At 51.3% G+C, this 12528-nt stretch overlaps 1 protein-coding gene across 8 annotated transcripts in view; it reads left to right on the top strand.

Annotated features, from left to right (window-relative positions):
- The first annotated feature begins 7881 nt into the window (after nt 1-7881).
- TCOF1 (treacle ribosome biogenesis factor 1) overlaps nt 7882-12528 on the top strand; it is a 37930-nt gene continuing 33283 nt past the window's right edge. For 4 of the 8 annotated variants that reach the window (XM_060634697.2, XM_060634699.2, XM_060634702.2 and 1 more), the window contains exons 1-2: nt 7882-8072; nt 10435-10490. In XM_060634697.2, the coding sequence (XP_060490680.1) occupies nt 7965-8072; nt 10435-10490 (164 nt within the window). In that variant the 5' untranslated portion in view covers nt 7882-7964. The remainder of the gene's footprint in view (nt 8073-10434; nt 10491-12528) is intronic. The other 4 variants (XM_060634696.2, XM_060634698.2, XM_060634700.2 and 1 more) reach the window with 1 other exon arrangement.

A 12528-nucleotide genomic window follows, 5' to 3' on the forward strand; every position in this document is an offset into this window, starting at 1 on the left:
GCAAAGGAGGCTCAAAGAAATCCCACCACATTTGTCAGTGGCGCTCTCTCTGCTAACCACGGACTAGGCTCAACAAGGGATGCTCAGTGGGAAGTTCTGAGCTGGGCGTCAGGACATCTGCTGTTGATTTGCTGGGTGACTCTGGGTGACTCTGGGTAAGGGATAAACCTCTCTCAGCCTCGGTGTCTCTACTCAGGTGTGCTGAGTGAAAGGTGTGCTCTAACGTGACGGTTCCAAACCTAGAAGCATTAGAATGACATCCAATTGTAGTGGCGCCGTGATCAGAACTGCCTGCGGTGGGGCCCTGCAACTGTGTTTCTGTTGAATTGCCAGCTGATTCCAATGCCCGGGCAAGTTTGGGAATCAGCCGGTCATTCCAGGTTGGGCACTCACATATGTGAGAAAACGCTGTCCACATCGCCTTATTTTCTCTCCCCATCCCCAGTGCCTTCCTGCATCCTTGTTAATCATCACCCTGAATAGTTGATGCCAAGCAGGGTGCTGGGTGAGAATGAGGGAGCAGATGAGCTTCCAGAATGCGGCCCCTCTCAGCCTCCCACTCCTTAGTAACCGCAGGGAAGCTGAGAAAGAAGGCGGGGAGGAGGGGCAGGCACTTGCACCCCTCCGCAGGTGGAGGAGGGTCCGGTGGGGGGGGGGGGACAGGACCCATCTGCTGAATTCCTGCCCCTCCACTCCAAGGCCTGGTGCCCCAGCCCCTGGAGGCAGTGCCTTCCTCCCTGCCCCCACCTTTGGCAAGGGCAGGAATCACCCCAAATCACAGAATTCTGGAACGTCAGAGGCAGACCAATCTTTTTCAGATCAAAACCATTCACTGCCGTCTTACCACCTGTACTATTATTTAATTGCTACTTTCTTTTACATTGACTCACTGTTTTTTTTTTACCTGAATGCCTACTTTAGCCCCATTCTAAGCAATAATATCTGTGAAATAACAGGTTTGATGTGCTAGTTATTTTTTGTCTAATACACATTAAAATAAATACATAATGATTTCCATTTTAAAACGTCCATCTATTTATCTCCCGAAGTCACTTTATGCGTCACCGCACTTTCAGAAACCCGGAGCTGGTCCAGCCCTCTTGATTTACAGAGATGCAAACTGAGGCATGAGGAGAGGGGCAGCTTGCCAACGGTCACGCCAGTGGGGTGAACCTCATATTCCCACAGGCGTCTACACTGGAGATGAAGCGTGGACACCAAAGGGCTTGTGGTGGGCCTTGGTTACCCTAGTGACCTTGACCTTTAGGGAGACCTTTCTTTGGTTGTACACTGCCCCCTCCTGGTGGGTCCTTCTGCAATGTGGCTCCTCCTGGACCACGCGGCCAAGCGAGGCCCCCTCCTTGCAAGGCAGAGTTGACTGTGCTCAGGTGACACGCTGAGGCAGTCAGGGAAGGCACCGTTAAAGAGGTGGTGTTTGCACTTGGCTTTGAAGAATGACCAAACAGGGATGAGCTTGAACGCCTATCAGGCAGCTGTGATTTATTCTCCTGGTCAGCGGTTCACCCAGAGGAGGTTTGATAAGCAGGGGAGAGATGCAATGCTGAATGCAGTGTGGAGAATGGACAGGGGAGGGGGGAGCGGGGCAGATACAGCTGGAGGCAAGGGGCATGTGGCAGTGGTCCAGGGAAGTGGGGTAGGGCCTGCCTCGGCCTCTACCCCACTGGGACCTCACCAAGTTAATTCCTGCCTCTGGGCCTGTTTCCTTACCCGTGAGAGGAGAAAGCCAGGCTCCATGTTCTCCAAACACTCTCTTCCAGCTCTGAGAAATAAAACCACGTAAATCAGAAATTATGCCGATGAGGTTGTGAATGGCTCCACCCTTTCGGCAGTTAATCCGGCTTTAGCTATTAAAATAAACCAGAGCATCCCCTCTGGCCTACTTTCATTCCATTCTACAAAAATTAAAGCTCCAGTCTGTAAGGACGTATTTACCAGGGTGTTAGAGCGGTGCTGTCGTATTAGCCAGAAAATGGGAAGTGAATAACCTAGGCCATGCATGCTATCTCCTCCCTCTGTCCGTCAGGAGTCCCCCGACCCTGTAGCCGGTGTCCATCCAAGCCCTGCCCTGCACTCACCAGCTTCACGGCCTGGGCCTTAACTCGCTGAGCCTCACTTTCCTCCTCCATAAACAGGGCAGGGAACCAGTTACCTGCTCCATAGGGTGCCCTGAGGGCTAAGCCAGGAAGTGCTCCCCACAGCACAGAGCCGGCTCATGGTTCAGGAGCTGCCACTCTTACTCAAAAGGCTGTGGCAGACCCCAGCGTCTGGAGAAATGGCTCTGATATATCACTAAGGGAAAAGTGTGAGTTGCAGCGAGAAAGAGAAGAGTGATGAAAACGCGCAAACGGGAAGGGAGGATTAAAACCCTATGCAGGGTGTCTGTCTGTGTTGGTCTGAGGGAAGGGAGGAGGTGAAGGGACTTGACCCCAGGCCCCTGAGGTTACCAGCCCGTTAGGGGAGGTTCTGGAGGGACAGGGAAAGTGGGCTGGGAGTGGATGAGATGGAGGGAAGGACTAACTTGGTCTTTATACATCCCTGAATTGTTTGACTTATGATTTCAGTAATCACTTTTAAACCTTTTGTAAACCGTTAAAATCTCCGATGAGGCTGAAGAAAAAAGAAAGCAAGAAATTGTCATCCAGGGAGAGGGAAGGAGGCTATGGGAAACCTCCCGGCCCAAGTGATTTGGCCCAAGGCTAACCCATTGTTACAGTGAATGAAGGGGCCATCTTTGGGTCCAGGGGGGCAAAGGCAGTCTTCCCAGATGGGCTCCTCTTTTGAGAGTTCCAATGCCAGAAGGGCCTTTGTCTAACCTCTTCAACCAAAACAATTGTTGAGGATCAGAGAGGGCAAGAGACTGGCCCAAGTTCACACAGCAGAGCCTGGCCAAAAAGGCAGTTTCCTGACTCCTGGCTCAGTAGCCACCACCCTATATGATGCTACCTTCCAACTCTGTGCGGAAGCCATCCTGCTGGGAAAAGAAGAATATCATGTCCCACCTGCTTAACTTCTTTCCGCTCCGCTGATAGTCCTTCCTTCACTCATTTCCTGAGTGCCCTCACTGTGCCCTGCTTGAGAATTCAAGGTGACTAAGGCATGCTGCTTACCCGAGAGGCACTCATCGTTAAGTGGTCTGGAAGCTTCTGGTTTCTACCACTAACAAAGACATCTTTTTCTAACTGGTAAAAAAAAATGCTCTGAAGCTAATTTTTTTTTTTAATGTACTGTTTTGTTTGCTGCTGTCTTAATTGTTGCCATGTTATATTTGATCAGTTTAATGTTTTAATTTTGTGCTTGGGCGCTGAGGCAATTCAGTGAAGGGTATCATTCAGAAAATCAAGAAAATAAAAAAAAAAAAATTGTCCACAGAAGAGGAAGCCTCCCAGGAGCTGAGGACAAAGCATAAGTGTCTGAAATGAATCTTATTAGGAACGAAACAAAATCAAACAACCTGTTGCCAGACAGAAGGTATTAGACCATCCTGGTTTTGGTTTTGTTTTTAATTTAATATCAGTTCTTCATTTTTCCCAACGTCAGCCCAAGAGTCATCATCCCGTTCCCTTTACATTGCCTTCTAGAAGCTTCCCCATTTCTGCTTCCAGGCCTGTACTCACAGTGTGTGTTCTGCCTGATCTGCCCTCTTTCTTCTTCAGGAGATAGGCTATATGCTCTAACCGCCCTTGCGTTTGCCAATATTTGTTGACAGGTGTTGGGATAACACAGCCAGCAAGACAACCCCAAATCTGCCTTCAGGGAATTTATATCCTACAAAGGTGTTCATTCTCAACAGGGGTGATGATACCACAAGGGAGTGAAAATTAGTTCTTGGAGCTGTGAAAAACATCTTTGGTTTTTCCCAAAGATTTGTATGTTCATCAGCCTGTTGACTAGCTCAGTCGGTGGCCCATCCAGCCACCCAGTCAGGCACCCGGGCATTGCCATCAGTTTGAGTCGTCAACCATCTCCAGGCTCAGGCTGCTGGTTATCAGCCTCAGGGTCGCCCAGTCCACAAAGGCTTCCCCTCTCTCCCTGCAAACTGACTCTGTCTGTCTCCACTTCCCTCCCTGCCCAGAGCCCAGAGGTTGGGCACCTCTCTTGCCAACACTTTAGACCTCTGTGCCCCTTTCCCCCACCCATCTGGCAAAACCCGAGGCCTCCGGATAAACCCCACTAAGTACTTTCCCCTGGCCTGCACCTGGGTGGGAGAGCTACGAAGGGGGATATCACTCAGTGGGATGGGACAGGACACACATAAATTAACGATCGCCAGCCTCAACTGGGTTGTCAACACTGGGGATTTTGTGGGCAAGTTTGCTTCTCAACTCAGAATGCTCATTCTCCTCCTTCCTCCAGACTCTTCACCACCTCTTCCTCGCTCTCAGCAGAAGACCTTGCCTCCCACTTTGCAGAAAAAATAGAAGCTCAAGATGAAATCTCCCTTAACATCCCACTACAAACCTACATCTACATCTGCACCCGTCCTCTCTTTGTTCCTTCTTTTGGTTTTAGAGAAGTCATCCCTCCCCCTCTCTGAGACCAACCCCTCCACCCACGTGCCTGATCCCTCGCACATGCCCGTGAACATCACTTACTGATTTTCTCCCCTATTCCCTACACCCCTAATTAAACTCTCTCCCCTTGATCTGCCTTTAAACAAACCCAGCTCTCTTGCGCCTTAGAACACACCTCCCCCAACACGCACACACTGACCCTGTCACACTGTCTCTCTCGTCCGCTTCACTCAGAAACTTTTCAAAAGACCCACAACCTCCCTCATCCCTCCTTCAGTCATCAGACCACTGCCACCTGACTTTCCCCATCACACCACAGAAGTGGAACTCCCGAAAGCCGTCAACAATTGCCATACCTGTCATTAACCCAACGCTCTTGGCTCTCTCCTCACCCCATCTGACTTCTTAGAGCATTCCCCATGGGCTCGCCCCACTTTCCTGAAGCTCTGTCCTTGCCTTCCTTCCCTACACCCACGGTCCTGGGTTTTCTCCTGTCTGTTCACTCGTCAGTCTTTGCAGACACAACCTCCTGTGTGCAGCTCTAACCTGTGGGTGTGCCTCTGAGCTCCATCCCGGGTCCCCCTTCTCTCCTCTGCCCCTGTTCTGCTCCCTGGGCAGTCGGCCCTCATCCACAGCCACGATGAGCATCTCTCTACTGACAGTTCCCCGTCTTCACGGGAGTCCAAACCCAGGCTTCCAAGTGCCTACTCAACACCTGGACTTGACGTCTCAAAAGCATTGCAAGCTCCACGTGGCTAAAGTGGAACTTGTGCTTTTCATGTCCCCCTCACCACCCTCCCCTCCTCGCTCTGCCCCCATCCCAGTCCTCTCCCAGTGGTCTCTCTTTCGCAGGGCAAGTAGCTGCCTGCCAGGCTGCACAGAAACCTCAGAGTCCATCCTGACACTCTCTCTCCATTCCAACACAGCTCGATGACAATTTTACTTCCTGATGACTCTGGAATCTTCCACCACCCTCCACCTTCACTGCCACCGGCATCGCCCCATTATATTCTCTCTGGATGCCTGCCTGTGCTCCTACCCCTCACTTGGCTTCCAGCATGTACACATACACACCCTACTGCACTCTCCACTGAGAATTCACACAGGTCACATTAAAATGAAAAATCATCCTGTCCTTCTTGGACCTACACTGTCAAGTGGCTTCCTATCATACTTAAGATGAAAAGAAAGATCCTTAATGTGGAACCTGCCTCTGTCCACCTTCCATATTCCCCAATCCCCCTGTTCCTCTACGCCCTGCTACCAAGGGCCGTTCTCGCCTCTTCTCTAAGCTGCACCTTCTGCCTCAGGCCCTTTGCACTGGTTCTTCCCTCTTCCTAGGAGTCTTCCCCTCTCATCCTCACCTATACATAGTTCATATTTCCTCACAAATATCACTTCCTCAGGGAGTCCTTCCCTAACCCCTCCTTCCTGTTAAATGCTCTCACGACAATGGTTAACATACATAGAAGCACAGCACTATTGTTCGGAGCCCTTCTGAGCATTTCTGTTTAGAAGGCAGTTACTCCTCGTGACAACCCTACGATGTAGAAAGTATAATTATCTCTATTTTACAGATGAAGAAGCTGAGGCACAGAGAAGTTATGTAACTTATCCAAGGTTCCCTAGTGAACAAGAAGCAAAGCCAGAATCTGAATCCTAGCCCTGTGACTCCTGCCCTGTGTTTACTGTTCCATAAGAAAACTCTATCCTTTTCCTATCTGCATGTCCTCGCTGTTTGTAACAATGTGTTTGTATGACTGTTTGTTTAGCGTGTCTCCAGCGTGTCTCCCGCTTTAGACTCTAAGCTCTGTTGGGGTGAAGATTACTTCATCCCCAATAGTAGGTGCTCAATAAATATTTTTTGGTAAATGGCTGAATGCAGACTCGTCTCCTCCCCCTTTCTCACTCACTGCATTCAGTCACCTAGCCCTGGCCCTGGTTCTTCCCAGAGCAGCAGTAACCCTAGGAGGTTCAGTTATGTGTTTATGTGCATCCTAAAACTGGAAGGAAAATGTTACGTCTGTACACATTCAAAATTTTCTACAGCAGGGTGCCTGGGTGGCTCAGTCCGTTGAGCGTCAGACTTGATTTCGGCTCAGGTCATGATCCCTGGGTCGTGGATCGAGCCCTGCATCGGGCTCTGTGCTGAGTATGGAGTCTGTTTAGGATTCTCTCTCTCTCCTTCTGCCCCTCTGAAAAAAAAAAGGGGGGGGGGAAATATTTTTAATTCTCTACAGCAAAGTCTAGGTCGTTCATGCTGTCTCCAGTTTCTCAATGGGTTCATGAAGTTAAAAAGAACTGATGCAAATATTCCCCAGCCTACTTCATCCTCTCCCTGCCAACCTCTCCTCAACAAGTACAACAACCTTACATCTAGTTTTTGCTCTCCACGCATCCATCTCTGCATTTTGATGATAGCAATCTTTTAAAAACACAAACCCAGGTCACCCTCCTACATAAAACCGGAGATTCTCTATCACCCTTGGAACAAAGTGCAGGCTCTGCTGGGCAGGAGAGGGTGCTGTAGGGCCTATTTCTTCCCCCATCCTCCTGTGTCCTTACTCTTCCCTCTTTCCCACAACTACAGCCCACCAGCACAGACTGGGTTCTATGTTTGGGCTTCCCAGCCTATACCGGGTGGTTTCTCCTGTCTGTATACAGGCACTGCCCTCTACCTGGAATGCCAGTCCTGTCTTCTGCAGAATCAGAAATTCCTATTGCATCTTTAAGCCTCAAGCTAGATATCTCTTTGGGGTTAGGTGCCCCTCCTCCCTGTGTCCATAGGCTGTGCCTATCCCTGACAATGCGCTCAAGGCATTGAACCATAGTTGCTTGGTTACCGACTCTCCTCCTTTTGAGCTTTGAGGGCAGCCACCATTTCTTAGTCATCTTTTTATCCCTCCATTCTAGGTGAACACTAGCCTAAGGTATGGTGCTCAAAAACGGTTTATGCAGTGAATGAATAATTATAAGTAGTCATGGGTCCTAAAAAAAAATCTGTGAAATGAATAAGAGTGGGTAACTAGAAGTTCGGGACCAGAGAGAGATGCAGATTTAAGATGTTCAGAGATGGGTAAGACCCTATCGCACCCGTCAGAGCTAACATGGAAGACAAACGCCTGCAGTGAACGAGTCTGGACGAGGTAAGAGGGAATCCTTCATCTCAAGGCTGGGAGGAGAGTCTAGGTCTCAACACGCCCTCCTCCCGCCAATGGGAGGCCTCGTAACCCTCCAAGCCTCCGCCCCTTTCACCCGCTTGGGGCGGGGCCGGCCACTCCAGGAGATAAGACTACACTTCCCGGCGCGCCTCGCGGCCAGGGCGAACGAGGAGCCGGAAGTGGGCCGCGCGAGGTCTAAGGGCACGAGGGAAGTGGCGGGCGGGGACTCAGGGGGGCGTGCAGGTGAGCCGACTGGCAGGGGTTTGCCGGCATGGCTGAGGCCAGGAAGCGGCGGGAGCTTCTTCCCCTGATCTACCAGCATCTGCTGCAGGCGGGCTACGTGCGCGCGGCGCGGGAAGTGAAGGAGCAGAGTGGCCAGGTGAGCGTGCGCGGGCCGTGTGCGAGGGCCGCGTGCTATATCTGGAGAGGTGCTGCCTGCGCCCCCTCCCGTGGCGGCCTGGCGTGCGCCCAGAGCCGGACTCTGCGGTGGCCCGGGAAGCGACCAGGGGTACCGAAGGAGCCGCAGCCTCTGCACACTTCGGCTTCCTGTCGCTCTGGGCCTCAGTTTCCCGAGCTGTGCAGTGGGCGGGCCGGGATGGGAGATCCGACGCGGAGGGCTTTGTAATTCCCGCGCCCCTTACCTCCACCCCTTCCTGGTAGCGGCGGTTTAAAGTTTCCGAAGTCTCTGGCCACGTGGCTCCGCGGGCCGAGAAGGTTGCTGAGAGCCTGAGGGGTGGATCGCGACCAGCCCCCAGGGGAGGGTGAGGAGGCGAAAGAGGGAACCGAGGCGAAGGGGCTCGTGGCCCCTTAGTTGAGCTGAAGCTCGGGCCCTTATCCCTCCCGTATGGAGTCGGGCAGCTTTGGGATTCGAGCTTGTGGTGGAGTCATTGCACACTTCATTCATTCTTTTCAGCAACTCCTGAACTAGCGCTCAGGGTGCTGATGATAGAGTGTTGAGCACAGTCCCCCGGCCCTACTAGAGTTTACGGTCTAAATCCAGTAGGGGAGGTAGACATAAAGAATCGCAAAAGTAACTGTACACTTAACACATTAAGTGCCAAGAATGAGAGGCGTAGGGCGATAAGACAGGGATGGCAAGTTAGTTGCCTGTGTCAGGGACACCCAGGACAGCTTTCCTGAGGAAACGGATGTTGATTTGAGACCTGAGAGAAGAGAGGTGGATATTCAGGCAGAGGGGCACATGCCCTGTGGTGGGAGGGAACTCGTTGCATTTGTACTGGCCTCTGGAAATTCCATCGTGGCTGAAGGGTGGAGTACAGGGTGACCGGGGGGCTGACTGGAGCCCCACGGTAGTCTGGTCTTCATCTGAAGAGCAGTGGTAAGCCACTGGAGAGTTTTAAATCGGTAAGGTGGATATTGACCTGATTAGTCAGCCCTCTGGCTGTGGTGTAGGCTCTGGTCCTGATGCTTGCTCCCAGGATCTGCATAGTCTAAAGGGTGATGGGCCCTAAGACATGATCAAAGCTTTTCCCAACCCTCTCCGGACCTTGACTGCCTTGGGCAAGAAACATTACCCGTCTTCATTGGGGCATTTGCCGAGGCAAAAGTATCCTGTCCTCATGGAGCTTACATCACAGCAGGGGCAGACAGATAACAAATCTTTAAAAGCAAAAACAAAAACAAAAAAAAACTAAAGATACCGTGTGTCAGGTGATCATATGAGCCATAAAAATAAGGCAGGCAAGGAGGATAAGGAATGTCAGGGTTCAGTTATAAATAGGGTGATCAGGAAGCCCCACTGAGAAGGTGACATTTGGCTAGAGACCTGAAGGAAGTGAGGGAGTGAGCTGTGTGGTTAACAGGAGAGAGCATTCTAGACAGACAGAATAGCAAGCCCGGATGGGGCCGGTGGCCTGACACATTTGAGGGACAGTGAGGAGGCCAGAGTGCCTGGGGCAGAGCAGGGTAAAACGGACTATTGGAGTCTCCCTGTTATCAGCTCATGTGCTGGGCACTGACTAGAATATCTTGTTCAGGCCCGACAGCACCCTGGGTGCTGCTCTTATCCCTGTGTTAGAAAGAAGGAGCCTGAAGTGTGAAGAGGTAAAGAGATGAGCTCAGCCAGTTAACACAGGAGCTCTGCCTGACTCCAGATGTACCCTCTTGGCCACTCTGCCCACGTCCCTGACACTGCTGTCACCTTACGTTGCTTTACTCAACCTCCCTGGGGTGATTGACACCCTCGGTTCTTGACATTTGCAGAGTGGGCCATCTGGCCTCGGCTCCAAAGGGCTGGATTCCACCCGCTTCCCTCTGCGTCTGTCAAGGGACTGGCGCCGTTTGGTTTAGTCTCTTCCCAGCAGATGAGTGGACTGCGGTCATGCCACCTGGACGCCTTGGATGTCTGGGCTGTGGTTCGTACTGCCCTGGGACGATTGACCCACCTGACCTTTAAAAGACTTTAGAAAGGTCAGGGGTAGAAAAAGCCCCGTCTTGTGGCCTCTGAGCATGGTGAGTGTCAGGGAGCTGGATAATGCTAGCCTGGCACATTCCAACTCCAGGTTCTCAAAGGTACCCCTCACTAATGTGTTGTCTTAAAAGGTTTTGGCTGGAAGGACTTGCCCTGCTTGTCTCTGGAAGGTTTGAGTGGCACTGACGGGGCCAAGCAGACATATTTCCCTGAGCAAAAAGTCTCCCATGAGGCTGTGGAGAGTTGGGCCCAAAGAGGACCCTTATTGTGCCGAGGGGTTAATTGCTGCTTTCTCTTTACTTCTCTGCAGAAAAGTTTCCTGGCTCAGCCTGTAACCCTTCTGGACATCTATACTCACTGGCAACAGTAAGTCCGACGGGGCCTCAAGAGTGGAGTAGGGACAGCCCAAGCTGTCAGCTTGAAATAAGCTAGGATGCTAATCTGGTCTGCAGTCTGCCTCCATAGCCCAGTGTGGGCACCAGTGTTGCCCCCAGGAAGCCAGGTCGTACATGGGGGTGCCCGATAGGGAGAAAGGACGTTGGGAGCCGTAATCAGTGCTCTTAAGGACCAGAGCTTCTCGGCCGCTTGTTACTCATCCAGTCAACAAACACGTATTGAGTACCTACCTCCTAAATGCTGGGTCCTGCTCTAAGTATGGAGACACTGTCATGAGTGAGACAGACATGGTTCCTTCTTTCCTGGAGCCGATATTGGAGTCAGGGAGGTAGGCATGCCTCAACGAATGAAAGAAAGAAATGTAAAATTAAAATGATGGTAAAGCTTATGAAGAGGACTTGGTGCCAAAACCAGGTTAGCCTAGCCTCATTTAGGGGTTTAAGGAAGGTTTCCCTGTGGTGACCTTTGATTTGAGAGCTGCGGGGAGCGGGGAGTGAACCAGGGAGTAGTAGGTCTCACGAGGCAGGAGTTCACCTGGCATTGAGAACTGTGGGTGCTGAAGCCTATAGCTGCAGTCACAGGACGGATAAGGCTGGGCAGTTGGTGGGGCCCACCTCACTCCGGATCTGAACATCTGTGGTGAGGAGCTGTGTCTTTGCCCCAAGAGCAGCGGGAGCCCCGAAAGGGGGGAGTAGAGAGCAGCGAGGTCACTGCAGGACAGCTTGGCTAGTCGGGGTGTGGACACCATCATCCAGGCAAGAGCTTGTGGTGCTTAGACGGGAATAATGGGGTAGACAGTCAGCCGATTCCAGGAATATTAGGGGGTGAGACTGGGAGCTGGGGATGGTCTAGAGGGGCAGTCTAGTTGACTCCCAGGTGCCTGGCTTGTGCACCTGCATGGAAGGTGGGCCTGAGTGTGGAGCTAGAAGCGAATGCAATTGGAGGGAAAGATTTCAAGGACCTGTTGAGTGCAAAATGTCTGAAACGTGCAGAAAGAAGGAAGGGGTGATAATCCAAGGGCATGTCAACAAAGGAATGGTTTGGGAGGGAGGGAGGGGATAATCATTGTCTCCACAAAGTGACCTGACCCACAGTCAACCAGGGAAGTGAAGGGCCTGCAATCATGTCCCATGGGGAATGATTGGAAAGTACTGAATTGTCCAGGGTGGAAAAGAGCAAAGGGGCAGGTGATGTGTCTGCACATCTTTAAGGACAAAGGGAGTGGGGCGTTCTCTGGGGCTCTGAGAGGCTGAAGTAGGACCCATATGTACCATTTTAGGGAGACAGGTTTCAATTTCTGAATAGAAGCACTTGGTCATCAGAGCTGTCCAGAAATGAGATAGGCTATGGTTCCCTATCATCAGAGGTGTGTAAGGAAAGGCAAGAATGGTGTGGAAGAGATCGCAGCTTCCAATGGAGAGCTAAGGTCTTTGAAAGTCCTGTCAGCTCTCAGTTCTTGGCTTTCCTCTGCTGCTAAGGTAAGGTCAGAGCATAGGGCCCACCCTGCACTTCCTCTCCATCACCGCCTCCAACTTGCCCAGGTGTCTGGGTATGACAGCACTTCCTTCCTTAGAGAACTGCTTCAGTGAGCCCTTCCTTGTCACTGGCCCCTTCTGTGGGTGAGGGGTACTAACAAGAACGAGGACCTCACACCCACCAGAGGTGACCTCGCCTGATGGTTCCCAGCAAAGTTCAAACCCAACAACTAGCTGTGTGAGCTTGGGCAGACTTGGCTTCCTTGAGTCTGTATGTTCATCTTTATCTGTAAAATATAATAATAGTAAATCAGGGGGCATCTGGGTGGCTCAGTCAGTCAGGCATCTGACTTTGGATCTCATCTCAGGTCTTGATTCTGAAGTTCAAAGGTCATGAGTTCAAGCCTGGTGTTGGGTTTTGCGCTGGACTTGAAGCCTATTTAAAAACATAAGAAAATAAAATAAAATAAAATAAAATCAAAAGGTAGTAAATCAGGTGCTAAACCTGACCATCAGAGGCATTTGTCCCGTAG

The sequence above is a fragment of the Panthera onca genome, chromosome A1, assembly GCF_046562875.1.
Source record: "Panthera onca isolate mPanOnc1 chromosome A1, mPanOnc1 haplotype 2, whole genome shotgun sequence".
Lineage (NCBI taxonomy): Eukaryota > Metazoa > Chordata > Mammalia > Carnivora > Felidae > Panthera > Panthera onca.